Source organism: Schistocerca nitens, chromosome 3 (genome assembly GCF_023898315.1).
Source record: "Schistocerca nitens isolate TAMUIC-IGC-003100 chromosome 3, iqSchNite1.1, whole genome shotgun sequence".
In the NCBI taxonomy this organism is placed as follows: domain Eukaryota; kingdom Metazoa; phylum Arthropoda; class Insecta; order Orthoptera; family Acrididae; genus Schistocerca; species Schistocerca nitens.
This window is the reverse complement of record NC_064616.1, coordinates 782997894-783017586: the sequence shown is the minus strand read 5'-3', so window position 1 is coordinate 783017586 and position 19693 is coordinate 782997894. Positions and strand designations below refer to the sequence as shown.

Here is a 19693-nt window from a genome sequence, read left to right as displayed (position 1 = left end):
TGTGACACTGCAGCAGTGATTTGGGCATCACAAGATAGTGTTGGCAATGGCAGTTCATCATAAATTAACACTGACGTAAACTATAAAGTATGAGTGAAAAGGTGGACAGCAGCCTATGAAATGCAAAACTACATTAAAGGAACAAATGGGAAAAAGGAGAATGGATAGAAGGAGAAGAAGAAGAAAAAAAAGAAGACTGGTGTTTGAAAATTTCACCAATGAACAGTACAGAAAATACTATAAATGACCAAAAACAGACAGAGAAAATTATGCTAGGTTAAAATAGAAGTGTAAAATAAAAACAGTTTCAAAAATGAAAGGGGGAAGGTTCAGATGAACACTAAATGAAGATGGGAGAGGTATGTCAAGAATTTGCTACTGAAAAGGGATCTCTCCATCATAGTGCAGGATTTTTCAGGTGCAGAGATTAAACAAATAAATTAACTATTAAAACACGATGGCATGAGGGGAGTTTCTGAAACTTCACATTTATTTGTGTTTGGAGGCATTGGTAATTATTTTCAGACAAATTTTATGATTTTCTCTCTAGATCTTTTCTGTATTTGACACATTACTGGCAAAGAGCATCAGTGAGCACATTCCTTTTAACAATAAAGTTTATTTGTCGAAGGCTTGGATAAATTCTTAAACACTCAATCTTTTATGACTGATCATTATCAGTAGTTTATAATGGTTCTCAGCTGTTGGCTGAAAATACTGTGTGTCAATGTTTTCATGGGCTGCTACTAGTCCTTAGATGAGGAAGAAATGTCTTCTCATACTGACTGAGCCACTCCTTGCTGCTGACCTGAAGTTCATCAGTCATTAACCTGAGTGCTTTTCATCTGGAAGATAATGGTTTAATGTCCTGTTGCCAATGAGGCCATTAGGCAAGGAGCTAAAGCTCAGCTAGGACAATAATGGAAATGGAAGGGTTGGTGGGCGGGGGTGAGGTGGATGGAGGGAGATGTTTTCATTTATTTAATAATTATATACACGGAACTGTATTTCACATTCTAGGGCAACAAGGCAATTCAACTGTCCACGTTGAACACTGAAAGTGTCAACTTTAACTGTCTTGATGTAGGAGCCTATTGCTGATAGTAAGCGAACCTACAAACGGTATCACAAACCTTTACAGTCAAAATTATAAGAATGGTAGTGATTCTAGATGGAGTAATTTGAGAAATTGAACCAATAGTTATAAATGAATGTTTCAGGCAGTACGAGATCTGGAACGCGCAATGCACAACAGAAATATGTTTGTAAGAAGCTTATGATTCATAGATTCATAACAAACAATTATCCACCACACTGACATTGGTCTGCTACCTTAACATGCAATAGACATATGCTTGTGATGACACCATACCGTAATCAACTATTGTTAACAGCTAGTGACTGACAGTCGAAAATGGAGCATTACTCACTGCAAGAATTGTATGTCTCTATAGGCCCCCTGGCTCAGCAGCTGTTGTGGTTGAGCACCTGAAGGATAATTTGGAAAATATTTAGAGTAGATTTCCCCACCATGTTATAGTTCTGGGTGGAGATTTCAATTTCCCAGATACAGACTGGGAGACTAACGTTTATAACGGGTAGCAGGAACAAAGAATCCAGTGAAATTTTTTAAAGTGCTTTATCTGAAAACTACCTTGAGCAGTTAAACAGCGCTGACTCGTGGCGATAACATATTAGACCTTCTGGTGACAAACAGACCCGAACTATTTGAAACAGTTAACGCAGAACAGGGAATCAGCGATCATAAAGCGGTTACTGCATCGACAATTTCAGCAGTAAATAGAAATATTAAAAAAGGTAGGAAGATTTTTCTGTTTAGCAAAAGTGACAAAAAGCAGATTTCAGAGTACTTGATGGCTCAAAACAAAAGTTTTATCTCAAGTACAGATAGTGTTGAGGATCAGTGGACAAAATTCAAAACCATTGTACAATATGCATTAGATGAGTATGTGCCAATCAAGATTGTAAGGGATGGAAAAGAGCCACCGTGGTACAACAACTGAGTTACAAAACTGCTATGGAAGCAAAGGGAACTTCACAGCAAACATAAACATACCCAAAGCCTTGCAGACAAACAAAAATTACATGAAGTGAAATGTAGTGTGAGGAGGGCTATGCGAGAGGCGTTCAACGAATTCAAAAGTAAAGTTCTATGTACTGACTTGGCAGAAAATCCTAAGAAATTTTGGTCTTATGTCAAAGCGGTAGGTGGATCAAAACAAAATGTCCAGACACACTGTGGCCAAAATGGTACTGAAACAGAGGATGACAGACTAAAGGCTGAAATACTAAATGTCTTTTTTCCAAAGCTGTTTCACAGAGGAAGACTGCACTGTAGTTCCTTTTCTAGATTGTCGCACAGATGACAAAATGGTTGATATCAAAATAGATTACAGAGGGATAGAAAAACAATCAAAATCACTCTAAAGAGGAAAGTCTGCTGGACCAGATGGGATACCAGTTCGATTTTACACGGAGTACGCTAAAGAACTTGCCCCCTTTTTTGTAGCGGTGTACCGCAAGTCTCTAGAAGAGCGTAGCATTCCAAAGGATTGGAAAAGGTCACAGGTCATCCCTGTTTTCAAGAAGGGACGCCTAACAGATGTGCAGAACTATAGACCTATATCTCTAACGTCGATCAGTTGTAGAATTTTGGAACACTTATTATGTTCGAGTATAATGACTTTCCTGGAGGCTAGAAATCTACTCTGTAAGAATCAGCATGGGTTTCAAAAAGACGACTGTGTGAAACCCAGCTAGCGCTATTCGTCCACAAGACTCAGAGGGCCATAGACATGGGTTCCCAGGTAGATGCCGTGTTTCTTGACGTCTGCAGTTCCCCCCAGTCGTTTAATGAACATAGTAAGAGCATATGAACTATCAGACTAATTGTGTGACTGGATTGAAGAGTTCCTAGATAACAGAACACAGCATGTCATTTTCAATGGAGAGAAGTCTTCCGAAGTAGGAGTGATTTCAGGTGTGCCACAGGGGAGTGTCGTAGGACCGTTGCTATTCACAATATACATAAATGACCTTGTGGATGACATCAGAAGTTCACTGAGGCTTTTTGCGGATGATGCTGTGGTATATCTAGAGGTTGTAAGAATGGAAAATTCTACTGAAATGCAGGAGGATCTGCAGCGAATTGACGCATGGTGCAGGGATTGGCAATTGAATCTCAATGTAGACAAGTGTAATGTGCTGCGAATACATAGTAAGAAAGATCCCTTATCATTTAGCTACAATATAGCAGGTCAGCAACTGGAAGCAGTTAATTCCATAAATTATGTGGGAGTACGCATTAGGAGAGATTTAAAATGGAATGATCATATAAAGTTGATCGTCGGTAAAGCAGATGCTAGACTGAGATTCATTGAAAGAATCCTAAGAAAATGCAATCCGAGAACAAAGGAAGTAGGTTACAGTACGCTTGTTCGCCCACTGCTTGAATGCTGCTCAGCAGTGTGGGATCCGTATAAGATAGGATTGATAGAAGAGAGAGAGAAGATCCAACAGAGAGCAACGCGCTTCATTACAGGATCATTTAGTAATCGCGAAAGTGTTACGGAGATGATAGATAAACTCCAGTGGAAGAGTCTGCAGGAGAGACGCTCAGTAACTTGGTACGGGCTTTTGTTGAAGTTTCAATAACATACCTTCACCGAGGAGTCAAGCAGTATATTGCTCCTATTGCTCCCTCCTATGTATATCTCGTGAAGAGACCATGAGGATAAAATCAGAGAGATTAGAGCCCACACAGAGGCATACCGACAATCCTTCTTTCCACGAACAATACGAGACTGGAATAGAAGGGAGAACCGATAGAGGTACTCAAGGTACCCTCCGCCACACACTGTCAGGTGGCTTGCGGAGTATGAATGTAGATGTAGATGTAGAACAACTTGCAGTCACCAATTTAATATAGGGTGCAACAGGATATAGTGCCTTGAAATCCAAAAATATGAACAGAGAAAATCTGCTCAACAGGCTTCACCTGCATTGGAATAATTTAAATTTATCACCATACATAAAAACTTGCACGAAGTTAGGCCATTCTCAGCCACAGAGTGCTACAACCTATGAAACGCAAAACTACACTAAAGGAACAAATGGGGAAAAAAGGAGAATGGATAGAAGAAGAAGAAGAAGAAGAAGGAGAAGAAGAAGACTGGTGTTTGAAAATTCCACCAGTGAACTATAAATGACCAAAAACAGACAGGGAAAATTATGCTAGGTTAAAATAGAAGTGGAAAATAAAAATAATTTCAAAAATGAAAGCACCCAGAACACATTGTGGATTGTCAATGTAACTTCATACACATACACACCATTGGCAGGTATGTAAATGATTCCTCTCTAGATCTTTTCTGTATCTGACACATTACAGGTGAAGAGCATCAGGGTTGCAATTCTCTGCGACAGCAAAAATGTCCACCAGAGTGCATTAGTGTTGTTCATGTTTAGTCTTGTTACCAGGCCTGGTAGGGGATATCAGGGATGTGAACACAACGTGTGACCACTGAAGGACATGGAGATGCTGTGTACATATGCAAGACTGCTATAACAACACCTGACAAAGTTTGAGAAGGGGTACATTGGGGTCTCCATTTGGCCAACTTGACAAATAAAATTTATCACTATGTATAAAAACTTGCACAAAATTAGGTCATTCCAAGCCACAGAGCAACGCTCACAATTCTTGACAAATAGACTTCCTTACATGTGACCATCACAAGACAGGATCACCACAGTGTGCACCAAGCACACTGTAACCCCTTCACATCTTCGTCTGCCAAAAAAAAAGGGTAATGGGCACCTAGCAACTTTTAGTGTCATCCTGTATCATTGGTCAGGGATTATCAGCTAACAGACTAAGAAATTACTGTCCCATGTATAGGTTGCCATTAACAATGCAGGGAAGCATGTACTGCTGTTGAATGGCAATGCATTGCGTTGTGTTAAGTGATGAATCTTGGTTCTGCACCACACCAGATACCATCATTGGTGAGTATGGTAGTGGCTTCAGAAGAGGTCCCATTCTTCCTACATTTTGGAAAGAGATGGCAGTTTTACCCTTGTGACATAGTGAGGGCAGCCTTTGGTGTGACTTCAGGTGTCATGGATGGTAGTGATTGATGGAAATCTGATGGCAAAATGGTACATCACAGACATTTTGCATCCTCGTGGGTTACCTCTTGTGCGACAGCATAGCTGTGCTAATTTCCGACACTGCAATGCTTGTCCACATATGGCACATCTCTATGAACTGTCTGCATGACATTGAGGTTCTCTCAAATCCAGAAAAATCCACAGAACTGTCTTAAATGGAACATCTGTGGGGCCAGTTCAGACATCATCTCAGTCCCAGCTCCAGAACATTGAGGACCAGTTACAACAGTCTTGGGCCAGCTTGCCTTCCCAACTGAACCAGCGTGTGCATAGCAGCCAGAGACGGATGCAAGTCATACTTATAAGTGAGCTCAAACTGTTGAGTTCCTGTAAATTTGACTCAACATTGTAATCAGTGAAACAACATCACATACCCTCTCAACCCGATAGGTATCCTTTCATTTTCGTCTCCCCTTCTGCATACCTCACTTTGTGATGCAATTGTTTTTACGGTAGAATTGGAAGAGATGATGTTGGCTTGCGCACGAAAACCCAAATCGGTACGCACCCATGACATGCCTACATAATGCACAATTCAAAAAAACACAGTGAGAAGACTACTGGCGAGCAGGAACTACACCCCTATCATAAACATGTGCAAACATTGGGGCCAAATAATTTGGACCCTGGAGTTCAGTTCTGTCAATGGATTATTAAGCACCACTAAAACGCATGCACTCAGACTGGCATTCACTGCAATAAAAATTTGATATGAGCACAGGTGGTGGTTGTTGTTGATATTGTTGTAAGATTTAATTGGTTTATGCCAATAAAGAGCTAAATATTCATTTCAGACCATTATTTCCACATCTCAAAAAGCACCCAGTTTAGGGTCCACCACAGTAAAATTTTGATTCTAATAGTTTCCTTTAGTCCAAAAATGAGCAGGCATAAGGAGGGCATTTTATAGTGGGGAGGAGGGGGCAACTGTGGCACATTTTTTGTGACATTGGATGATTTTTTTACAGTTATCATATGGTGAAGTATATAAATATAAGTTTCTTAATTACAGCTTTCTACCTAAAGAAAACACAGTACTTACAGCTTCACTGTAATTTTCCATACTATAATTGTAACTGTCAATAAATTTGGTGAATACTTCAATAGCTTTTGCTCTCAGCGTAATAGTGTTCTGCCTGTTGATCTCTAGGCGTCTCTTGATCTCATCAATCATGTCAGCTTCCATGAAAGCCTTTTGATCTAATGCTCTACGTTCTGCTGTTACTTTTGATATTGCCATCAAAATTCTTCTGGTTTCACCATTTTGTGCTTCAAGCGTATTTTGCAATGCAGTGTAATACTCATACTCTAGTCTCATGAGAGATTCTTTCCTGTCTTTCAAGCTGTGGAGTTTCTTCATTTGTAAAAGCTTTCCCCATGTCAGTGCAAATACCTTTCTTTCTATCTCAGCTTTATCAGAAAGGAAAGTTACATAGTAGTTCCTCGTTTTTCGCAGAGCAGCATAAAATGGAGTTCTGATGTTCTGTCTTTGCATGCCTCTACTTGCTCCTATACCAACATGTCCCTCTTGCTGCAACTGTCCATCTGTGACAAAATAAAAAATAAGCATTTGACTAAGCAAACCAAGGAAAATCAGAAATGAAATTGCAATCAAGCTCTACAGATTCAAATCAATTACTACTTAAATTTTTAGGATAAGGATTATATGCATGGATGATCACTGGTCAAGAAATGGACAAACTGGGAACACAAGACATCATGTCACTTTACTAAAAATTGTGATGACAGACAAGCAGTTAAAGAATGAGCATAAAAATGAAGATAACACTTGAAGTTCAGTCCTAAAGCAAACAAATTAATTTTAGTCATTTCTTTTTCTTCCAACAAGGACTGCGTTAGTTAAGTAAAAGGTGAAGCAAAATGTCAGCTTCAAGTGAACTGTATGTACATAAATCATAAATTTATCATATGCAGTGTATTTTAGATCCTGTAGATCAATTTCTGGGTATTGTTACAGAAACACTAATTGTAAACTAATACTTAGTCTAGTTTCTTTTTATTTTTTTTACACTGAGCCTTAATGAAATATCTTTTGAGAGTGAAAATTTCATTGTGCAAACTTTCATTTCAAGCTAAGTTCACAACAGTCAACTGTGTACAAGATAGTAATACAGAATAACCATATTGACATGTTTAGAGAAAGAAGGAATGACATATCTATTCGATACCCTGTTGACACTAAGGTCATTAGAGACAGAACACTAGATAAGGATGGATGTGGAGGGGGGGGGGGGGAATCTGCCACCATATCATTGGCAGAAAACTTCTAATGACATCAGTAAAAGAACAATGAACACCCATCTTCCTCTCACTGATGGAACCCATCCGGCATTCACTTGGCGTGAACTACGGAAACAAAAGAAAAGGATGTTTGAATCCCACTCCTGAATGTGAACACAGTGTCTTAACCATTGTGTATCTTGTTCTGCATTTACAGGCAGGTGATCAGCATTCTATTACTTGCAAAATTTGAATTTCAAATACTGTTCTAGTCCTTTCCTTTTAGAAAGAAAGACGGGAAAAAAGGGTTCAAATGGCTATGAGCACTATGGGACTTAACATCTGAGGTCATCATTTTATTTTATTTATTTATTTATTTATTTATCTCTTGTTCCGGTGATCCATGTTGTGACACTATCACAGGATATGGAACGTGTCAATTTTACAAGCTTTTGGCCAGAATTTATGGTAATGCATAAAACAAAACAAAAACAGTAAACAGTAACTTAGGTCCCACTACAAAAAAATACATTTTAGATATTGATAGAGATTACAAAACAAAAACAGTAAACAGTAACTTAGGTCCCACTACAAAAAAAAAAAAAAAAACATTTTAGAGATAGATAAAGATTACAAAATAATAAGTGTTACAGAGAAATAAATATTGCAAAATATATGTTTACAGTAAAAATATTCTGTATTACAAATACAAATCTGGGCATACATTTGCAACTTACAGTACAAGAAATGTTAAACACTGTAGTTCAGGAACTCTTCTATTTTATAAAATGATCCTTGCAATAGCAACTGCCTTAAGGTTTTTTTAAACAAGAGATCATCATCTACCAAACACTTAATTCTTGAAGGGAGGGCATTAAAAATCTTACAGCCACTGAAATGGACTCTTTTCTGCACCATACTTAGATTTGGCTGTTCATAGTGGATATCACGTTTCCTTCTAGTATTGTGACTGTGATATGCACTATTCAGCTTAAAGATGGATTTTTCTTTCCTTATGAAGCACCTCAAAGAGAATATATATTGCACAGTGGATGTAAGCATTTCAAGCTTCTTAAAAAGATTCCTGCATGTGGCTCTGGAAATCTAAATGAATTTCTAAGACAAACTGAATCACTTCTGTCCCACGTAGGAAAACTAAATCAATCATTGTTATGGGTGACTTCAATGTGGACCTTTTAACATAAAATAGAAACAAAACAGACTTTGAACATTTAATGTACTGTTACAATTTAGTATCAGTGGTGGACACTACAACTAGAGTAACTGCCAGCTCTAGCAGTTTAATAGATAATGTATTTGTAGATAAGGATATTTGCAATAATTTAACCATGAAAAATATTATAAATGGTCTCTCTGATCATGAAGGGTAATTCCTCACTCTAAACCAAACAAATGTACAAAGAAAAGAAAATTTCATTTGGGAAACATTTAGGATTATAAACAGACACACCACTGAAACCTTTAATCAGCAATTACAGCTAGTGGCATGGTCTCCTGTATATGCTACAGTTGATGTTAATTCAAAATTTAATATATTTATTAATGAAGTTACAAGCCTTTTTGAAGAAGCATTTCCTAAAAAATCAGTGAGAGAAAACCTGTTGAAATCTAGAAACAAGCCTTGGATTACTAAAGGCATCAGAAGCTCTTGTAAAACAAGAGGAGAACTATATGCTGCAGCCAGGGGTTCAAATGATAACAGTAGGATTACACACTATAAAATCTGAATAAGACCATTCAGGCAGCAAAGAACATGTGCTTGAAGGCAGAAACTGACAACTCGAGCAGTAAAGTAAAAACTATCTGGAAATTTGTAAAGAAGGAAACGGGAAAAAAATGCAGTTTGTAGTGAAAATATCCAAATAAAAAGTGAGGGTAATCTAGTTAGTGATCCAAAAACAGTTGCAGACACATTCAACAACAATTTTTTAACAGTAACAGAAAAAATAGGTTTACAAAGGTCCATGAAGCAAACCACCAATCTTTTGAAAGCTAGAGGACCTGGTTCAGTACAACACATGAAGGTAAAAACAGTCACTGTTCAAGAAATTGAAATAGTTATTAAATTCCTGAAAAGTAAACACTCCGCTGTAATTGACAAAAATACTGCTCCAGCCATGTAAGTAAAGTCCTTTGCCACATTTTTGATGCGTCACTTAAACAAGGAATAGTTCCTGAGAGGCTTAAGTATGCAGTTGTAAACCCGCTGTATAAGAATGGGGATAAGACGGATACTGCTAACTATAGGCCAATATCACTACTGACAAGCTTTTTGAAGGTTGTAGAGAAACTAATGCATGCCAGGATAGTTAAGAATCTCAGTGAACACAATATCTTCAGCAAAAGTCAGTTTGGATTTCAGAAAGGTTTGTCAACAGAAGATGCAATATTTGCATTTGCTGGCAAACTCTTGGAATCTATCAACAAAAAACTGAAAGTGATTGGCATATTTTGTGATCTAACAAAAGCATTTGACTGTGTAAATCACCAAATTCTTTTAAAAAAAGCTGCACATCTTGGTATAAATGGTGCAGCAGGGAAATGTCTTGACTCATATCTGTCAAATAGGAAACAAAAAGTTGTAGTAGATAGTCAAGATGGTGTTCCATTACCTTCAGAATGGGGTACCATCACATGTGGAGTGCTGCAGGGCTCAGTTCTGGGCCCCCTACTTTTTATTATATTTATAAATGATCTCCCTCTCTGTACGGAATTTTGTAGCTTCACCATTTTCGCTGATGACACTACACTACTTATTGATAATTCAGTAGATAAACTTAAGGTAACAGCAAATAAGATTTTAAATGAAACGGTGAACTGGTTTAACAATAATGGTATTTCTGTAAATTACTGTAAAACAAACTACATTCAGTTCCACACAACATCCAAAGATGGGGAAATAGTAGTAAAAATAGGTGAGCAGACAATAACCAGGGTAGATTCATCAAAATACCTAGGCTTGCATATTGATAGCAAACTGAATTGGTCAAACCACATCCTGGATCTATGCAAAAGACTAAGTTCAGCAATGTACGCATTGTTTCTTCTTATAGGAATATGGAAACCATGAAGTCGGCGTATTATGGTTACTTTCATACAATTATGGCATTTGGAATTATATTTTGGGGAAATCAGCCACTGGCTAAAAAAAGTACTGTGTACAAAAAAGAGCCATGAGGGTCATGTGTGGAGTCCATCCTAGAGCCACACGCAGGAATCTTTTTAAGAAGCTTGAAATACTTACATCCACTGCGCAATATATATTCTCTTTGAGGTGCTTCATAAGGAAAGAAAAATCCATCTTTAAGCTGAATAGTGCATATCACAGTCACAATACTAGAAGGAAACGTGATATCCACTATGAACAGCCAAATCTAAGTATGGTGCAGAAATAAATATTGCCCTGTAAACAGTCCCCTAGAACTTAGAACTACTTAAACCTAACTAACCTAAGGACATCACACACAACCATGCCTGAGGCACGATTCGAACCTTTCCTTTTAGCATATCTGTCCAACTGCAATCAGTTTAACCTCAAATGAAACTTTCCAGAAATATCATAATACTTCATTAGAGATGGCTCATTGTGCTGCCCCTGTGGCACCACAATTCACATTTATTGTGAAGTGCTCATCCTGCTATCACATTGGCATTGGCTACCATTGTTTTAACCATTTCTTCTGAATGTTGTCTTTAAGTACTTCAGCTCTACTGGCTAGATCTCTTCGTCAGATGGCTGTTGCTGTAAGGGCTACTGTGTGTTGACTACTCCACATTGTGAGTTGTGATAGCGACTGGATGTGTAAGTATAAATCAGTGTGATTAGTCTGAAACGTGATGGTACACATTTCTCCTCCTTACACGAGGCATCACAACAACGTTTCACCGGGCAACACCGGTCAATTGCTTTTCGTGTATGAGAAATTGGTTGGAAACTTTCCTCACGTCAGCACGTTGTAGGCGTTGCCACCGGCGCCAACCTAGTGTGAATGCTCTGAAAAGCTAATCATTTGCATATCACAGCATCTTCTTCCTGTCGGTTAAATTTCACATCTGTAGAACGTCATCTTTGTGGTATAGCAATTTTAATGGCCAGTAGTGTAGTAGTTGACATCAAACAGGAAGTCAGTTGAGGTGAGAAAAATTTCAGATAGTCTTGTAATCATGGTTTCAAACTTTCCACTGATGGCTTTTATAGGACTTGTCCAGTGGCACCTTGAGAAAAAATGGATAACACACTGATGATACCATATCACCTTGTAGAAGGGGACTTTTTTGAATCAGTTGAACTATGTGTACCATGTTCTTTTTATGCTGTTGGCAATTTGTGACATGTTAAATTAGCAGTGTTATTAGATGTTTAGTAACTTCATATGTAGGCACTCCACTTATACAATGACCAGCCAGAACATTATTATGACCAACCTACTACCAATATAAACCCGTCCAGATGATAGCATCACCACCTGACGAGGAATGACTGCTAGTCAGACACACATATGGTGCATGTAGCACCAAAGAATGTGCTGTCCACGTGTAGAATGGGGAAGGCACCCGAGTTTGACTGGTGGCAGATTGTGACGGCCCAGAGGCTCGACACAAGCATTTTGTAAACTGTACAACTTGTCGGATGTTTGAGGAATGTCTTCATCAACAAGTGGCAAAACCAAGTTCCAGACATGGTGGGGTTGGGTGGCCAACCCTCAATACAGGTTGTGGATGTCATAGACTGGCCAGACTAGTAAACAGGACAGGCGGCGAACTGTGGCGGAACTAACATCAGATTTTAATGCTGGGGAGAGTACAAGTGTGTCTGAACATACAGTGCGCCGGACACCCCAATGACATGTGCCAGTATTAATACCGCACCACATCGACAACTATGACTGAAATGGGCATGTGATCATCGACACTGGATGTTGCCACAATGACAAGAGCATTACGTGGTCTAATGAATGCTGATACCTATTTCATGATGCTGATGGGAGGGTGTGAATCGATTGTTTTCCAGGAAAACAGGTCCTTGACACCTTTACTGCTGGATGGAGACAAGCTTGTGGTGGCTACATTATGCTCTGGGGAACTTTCAAGTGGACATCCATAGGCCCAGTGGAGCTCGTGCAAGGCAACATGATGACAAAGGAGTATTGTACAATGGTTGCAGACCATGTACACACCTTCCTGATGACCATGTTTCCAAACTGTAGTAGCATTTTTCTACAAGATAATGCACCATGTCACAAGACCAGGAGTGTGATAAAGTGGTTTGAGGAACATAGAGGCGATTTCCAACTGATGTGCTGGCCCCCCAAATTGCCAGATCTGAACCCGGTAAAACACTTTTGGGATGTCACTGAATGTGCCATCAGACCTCCTTGGCCCCCTCCCTGGAATTTATGGGAATTAAGCAACATGTCAACGTGTGTGTGTGTGTGTGTGTGTGTGTGTGTGTGTGGGTGTGTGTGTGTGTGTGTGTGTGTGTGTGTGTGTGTGTGTGTGTGTGTGTGTGTGTGTGTGTGTGTGTGTGTGGAGGGGGGGGGGGGGTGCAGACGTGGTGCTAACTCCCTCCAGCAATCTGGCAAGGCCTAATTGTTTCCACACCATGATGCGTTGCCACTGTTATCCGTGCCAAGGGTAGTCATACCAGGTATTAGGTAGGTGGTCATAATGCTCTGGCTGCTCAGTGGTAATTCTTCTTTCTATATTTTTAGCAAGCCATATACTGCAATGGTGCTGCTACATGTGGCTGCAGTTTCTCCACAATTTTGTCTTGGAATGAGTTTTAGAGAGGTTAAATAGTTTCTCTTTTTAAGCAGTTTGTCAGATCCCATCTAATTTACTCTAGTCTGAATTGCTGAGTGGTTTGTATACTTCCTTCTTGCAATTTGTGGGTTGTACCAGCGATATGTTGCCTTAGTCACATACATTTTGGACTTCTCACAGCTTTTTCTTCTCTTGGCTTTTTTCTGCCCTCAAATTCTCTCTCTTTGGTGACAGGTTTCTAGTGAGCACATAGCATTTTCATGTGTACTTTGTATACTGCCTCTGCGGGTATGGTGGAGACATGGTCCACACAGCTAATGTTATCTACGACTAGTACTGACATGGAGTCTGAACGAGTTTTCTGTAACATTCAAATTTGCTCCACACACCCCAGAAGTATACAGTTCCTCATGAGGGTGGAACAACAAGGAGCTCTACAATCCTTCACTGTCTGGATGTTCTAGTGAGATGAAATGATGATAGCTAGTGGGACACAGTATGTATCAAAAACTTAAGCATGCCGATTTGTTGTTATATACACTCAGTTGTCATCACAGCTTTCAGTGTGAAGAAGTTTAAAGCACACTAATCCAGAGAGCAACAGCCACTTCTGATTAAGAGAGCTTGCAAGCAGAGCTTAAATACTCGCAGACAACATCCAAAAAGAAATGGTTATAATAAACAACAAACATAGTACGCTTTCTTCATCTTTATCTACATAGATACTCCACAATCCATCTCACGGCACATGGCACCCCGTACCATACTAGTAATTGTCTTTCCCATTCTACTCGTAAACAGAATGAGGGAAAAATGACCATCTACGTGCCTCTGTATGAGCCCTAATTTTTCATACCTAATATTTGTGGTCCTCAATGCGCAGTGTGTGTTTGGGGCAACAGAATCATCCTGCACTCAGCTTCAAATGCTAGTTTTCTATATTTTCTCAATAGTGTTCCTCGAAAGTAATGTTGCCTTCCCTCCAGGGACTCCCATCCGAATTCTTGAGACATCTCCGTAACACTTGTGCATTGTTCGAACCTACCAGTAACAAATCTCACAGCCTGCCTCTGAATTGTTACGATGTCTTCCTCTAACCTGACCTGGTATGGAGCGGAAACACTTGAACAGTACTCAAGAATAGGTCGCACCAGCATCCTATAGGTGGTCTCTTTTACAGATGAACCACTCTTTCCTAGAACTCTCCCAATAAACTGAAGTTGACCATTAGCTTACCACAATCCTCACATGTTCTTTCCATTTCATGTTGCTTTGCAATGTTACACCCACACTTCCCTGGGACACTCCTGACGATACCCCCATCTCTGATGAACTCTCACCAAGGACAACATACTGTTTTCTATAACTTACAAAATCTTCGAGCCACTCACATATCTGAACCTACTCCATATGCTCATACCTTCTTTAACAGCCTGCAATGGGGCACCACGTCAAATGCTTTCTGGAAATCTACAAATATGGAATCTGCCTGTTGCCTTCATCCATAGTTTACAGTATATCATGTGAGAAAAGGGCAAGCTGGCTTTTGCACAAGTGATGCTTTCTAAAACTATGCTGATTTGTGGACATAAGCTTCTCGGTCTCAAGAAAATGTATTATATTTGACCTGGGAGTATGTTCAAGGATTCTGCAGCAAACCGATGTTAGAGATATTGGTCTGTAATTTTGCAGTTTCGTTTTTTGCCCTTGTTATACACAGGAGTTATCTGCGCTCTTTTCGAGTCGCTTGGGACTTTGCGCTGGGCAAGAGATTCACAATAAATGCAAACTAAGTAAGGGGCCAATGCTGTAAAGTACACTTCGAAAACTCTAATTGCGATTCCATCCCGACCTGGTGACTTATTTGTTTTCAACTCCTTCAGTTGTTTCTCTATGCCACGGACGCTTATGATGCTTACTGCTATGTCGTCCATGTTGGAGTCTGTTCGATGCCAATACAATAGCATGATGAGCAGGAGTCAGTAAACGACTGATAAGCAGGCAATGTGATGACAAAGACTTAGTCATAGGATGGCACGACATCGAGTGCGTGTTCTCTCTCTCTTCCAAGACCTCGACCTTATTAGCACCTGTGAAAGATGATGTAGAGCTCTTCTAGCCTGGAATCTACTGCATCCACTGGCAGTGAGGAAAAGCATTTATTGGTGAGCCAGTATGCACAACCGAGGGGATGCCATGGAGTGTAAATGTCATTCAGAACTGTCACCCACTAAGACGGCCAGCATAAAGTACTAATAAAAACTGGTCATGCCATGGAGAATGGAAAAAAACAAAGGTACTAAGACAATCTTCTTCTTATGGGACTGTGTGTTTAAAGAAGTGGTAGAAATCAAAAACTGACTTTAGCAGAAGATGGTTAAAGAAGAATTTAAATTACACATTCACCTGAAAATTTTCAATTGTATAAGGGGCAGTGAAGGGCCTTTGTCTCTTCATGAATTCTGGTACACTATTAAGTTTGAAGCATGGTCTAAAGACTTACTGTTAAACTATAGGATTAAGAAAGAACTCGCTCTTCCTTTGAAACAAACTATTCTTAGATGCATCTGGATGATCAACACTACAAGAAAGTATAAGCAGAATAAAGTATAGATATATAAGCAGAATAAAGTATAGATATATAAGCAGAATAAAGTATAGATATATAAGCAGAATAAAGTATAGATATATAAGCAGAATAAAGTATAGATATATAAGCAGAATAAAGTATAGATATATAAGCAGAATAAAGTATAGATATATAAGCAGAATAAAGTATAGATATATAAGCAGAATAAAGTATAGATACAAAATCCCTCACAATATTCAAAAGAAATGCAGATAAATCTATGGTAAAGGTACTGGGCAATGGTGAATTTTTAAAAAAAGGAATCTGTCAGACATTAGAAAATGCACACAAACCTTTAAAGATCTAATTTCGCTAAAATTGTCCAAAAAGCTCAATAGTTCAAAATATTTTCTTTTATGTATAACAAAACATGCAACATAGTACTGCTTACAGCAAAATAAATAAATAAATAATTCATTAACTTATAAAGTCACTTAACAACCAATATACAAAAGATTGTTAATATTTTACAACAGAAAATAAGTAACCCAAGGTGGGAGTAACAATCACATACAGGCTAAGTCAGCTGAGCTGTTCATCTTGTATTTCCTGAACCATTTACGACAGTTTAATTCTGTTTTCACGCAAATGAATTGTGAAAAGGTCCTCGTGACTGAATGATATACAATATCTTTTCATTTCTATATTAATTGCAGAGATATTGGACTCAGTTTTTTCAAATGGAGCTATGGTAATCCTTGCTAGTATTGTTGTTTTAAGATAAATGAATTCAGTGGCATTTCACTCTGCAAAATCAAGTTCATAGTAGTGAACAAATTACAATATTCAGAATTTAAGATTTTTTCCATTTTGAACATTAAACTGATAGCTGTCTTAAGTTAATGTTGCTGTATGGAACTGTAACATCAGGCTGATGGGTCACTCCAGCTTGACATAGCTGAGGAAGGAAGGAAGATCAGTGTTTAATGTCCCGTCGACATTAAGGAAACTGGAGGTATTGTGCAATTAAGAGAGTCTACTTATAAAAGTGGAATAATGGAGAAAATTTTGATTTAAAACCGACACTCATCACATTTGGTGGTCACAGTGGGCTAGTGGGTAGAGCACTAGACTCCAGCCCAGGATGTCCCAGGTTCAATTTCAGACAGAGGCGAGGATTTTTCTTCATTCCAGTCCCTCCAGGATGACGCCAGGTCCACTCAGCCTCCTGTCAAATAAATGCCGGTACCTTTCTTTCCCAGTGGTAAAAGGCAGCTGGGACGCCAGCCTTGGACATCCCCCCCCCCCCCCCCCCCCCCAGGCTTCCTAGTGCCACATCATGAAACTAGTGTTGCGGCAAAGAAAGGTTGAATTTTACCTACAGCCAGGCCGATTGCCCAGTGATGGACCTGTGCCACAGACTTCACTTAATCTTACTAACCACATTAGTCTACATTCAGTTGGACAGACACCAGCTGGAAGGCTAATGACATTGCATCAAAGGATGCAAAGTATGAATCACTTATTAATTATACTAAGAGTTCTGCTCTTCCTTCTGCTGGAGTCTTGAAAGAGAAGCGTATGTAAAAAAATCAAATTAAATGTGTAAAACAGGGAATTTAGGTAAAACGTTGTTAAATATTAACTTCAGATCATGAGTTTCATTTCCAGATACACTCACTGCAAAATTACATCAGCAATAGCAACACTAACGAAACTACAGATTTAAGAGATTCCTTTGATATCATCTCACATGCTGCAATGTAATCCTCTTGGGTACTCATAACTTGTGCATAGACTTCAACTTTGAGAAAAAAACTTCAAGTGGCAAACATGCAAGTCAACTAATAATGCCTTCATGTACTATCCAGTCACCAGGCAAAAACTGGGCCACATGTAAATAGTGAGCTGAGCACCCTTTGTGGTCCATTTACATCCATGTATTTTGAGTGGTACTTCCTCAAGGAGAGTCGATACTACTTTGGTAAGAAATTGTGCATACCATTTATTTGTTATAATTTCTTCAATGAACTGAAGCCCAATCACACAATCTCTAACACCACTCCCACCAATCATTCCCATTCCACTGTCTCTGATGTTCAACCTGTCTCAGCCAGTACAGATTCTCAGCAGCCCAATATTACATATTTCTTACAGTCAACTGCCATGATTTGTAAAGGTAGCTTCACTGGTAAAGAGAATTCTTTGAAAATATAACATATCATCCTGATGTTGCATCAGAACAAAGTGAGAGAATTCCATGTGTCCTCTGCAGTCCTGTTGATTAATCTGCTGGTGAAGTGACACAATATAGATGGAAGCCGTCTGTGTGTAAAATGCGAACAATGCTGGGCTGACTTATACCTGAGGCACTCACAGTGTCTCTGGAGCTAACATGTTGATTATGAGAAACAGCAGCCAGATCATCTATTCCATTCACTCTGCCCATTGCAGGCTTATTCCTTACCCTCTGCAAAGTATTCCACTGCTCTGCCAATAAGGATTGTTTGTGCATCGTTGAATTGTCCTTTTTGTCGGACACTGTATGCCAGGATATATTTACGCGTACATCTATCTTTGTGTTCCTTCCGCATTTTTCAAAAGAAGTAGCATATCTAGTTTCTCATGGTTTGTGAAAAATAATTTTTTTAAGCTACCCACCACTCAACACACATTAACCACAGTGACTGATTGAAAGCTATATTTCCTTTGTGCATCTTTTATTCTGTTAATGTAGTGGTGCAACACTGTTTCCACCTTATCTGATGTGTCTTATTTTCTTATCTTGGTACGAAATAAACTTCCGCATAAGACAGCAATTGGGTCCATCTTTGAAATAGATAAATCCTACATTCTAAATTTTGTAATTACTGCAAAACTAGTAATTGGATCTTTAAGAGAAAAAGATCGATGAAATTGTCTCTTTTAAAACTATAATACTAGCAGCAGAAATTACTATAGTTTAATTTGAAACACAAAGATGATTCTGATAGCTCTGTAATAAATACAGCTATGGAAAGAGGTTACACAGTGTTTACTGAGAACATTCTCGCAATTAATCTGGATGAAAATAGGATTACAATGTATAAAACGTTTCCAGAAATGTTTGAGGTGAACAGCTTAGCTGAATCACCTGGTATTATTCAAGAAAATAAGTTAATTTTAGTAAGTGATTACTTTTTTATTGCAACATGTAACAAGAAATCAGTTCGAAGATAGCTGTAGTTCCTGTCAAAAATTTAGCAGATTGCACAATGCTGTTATTAGTTACGACAAAGTATAAAGTCATGATAAAGTATAACAAAAAGTAAAATAGTAAAAAAAAATATTAGCCTAAGGTAAAATATGAGGGCACTGTAGTCAAACACACAGAATAGAAGTTACCTTAACGGACAAGTAAATAAGAGGGACAGTCAAAAAAATGGCTCAAGTATCTAAAATAATATAACCTTGTACATTTACTTTCAGAAATAGTATAAAGATAGGATTTACTTAAATGTTACGACTTAAGCCATCTACAGTGGCAAGGGTGTTGTATTTATCAACCCAGCGTGCAGACAACATACCTAAAAAGTGTAAATTGCCACCCTTATTTAATGCTGATCAAAACAGAAACCAAGACTAAATTCTTTTACTATTGGCAGAATATATACTAGATCCTGATTTATTTACTTATTGCATTGCAAAAACCTGTCCTCTTGTGTGCCTAAACCAAGTCGTACAATGCATTTATAACAATGAAATTTTGCTACATAATTTTTAATGCTAAATATATATATATATATATATAAAGCATCATTAATTAGAAAACAATAAGTGGTAAATAAATACTGAAACAAAAAACAAAAATGGATGTATCAAGTTGCTTCTATTGTGGATTTCTCTTGCTGCCCTTCGGTTTGTCTA

At 38.5% G+C, this 19693-nt stretch overlaps 1 protein-coding gene across 4 annotated transcripts in view; it reads right to left on the bottom strand.

The window, feature by feature from the left end:
- Window positions 1–19693, bottom strand: part of LOC126248795 (uncharacterized) — a 119221-nt gene that overhangs the window by 18052 nt on the left and 81476 nt on the right. For 3 of the 4 annotated variants that reach the window (XM_049950181.1, XM_049950182.1, XM_049950183.1), the window contains one exon: window positions 6236–6738. The exons of the other annotated variant lie outside the window; for it this stretch is intronic. In XM_049950181.1, the coding sequence (XP_049806138.1) occupies window positions 6236–6738 (503 nt within the window). The remainder of the gene's footprint in view (window positions 1–6235; window positions 6739–19693) is intronic. 4 annotated transcript variants of the gene reach the window in all.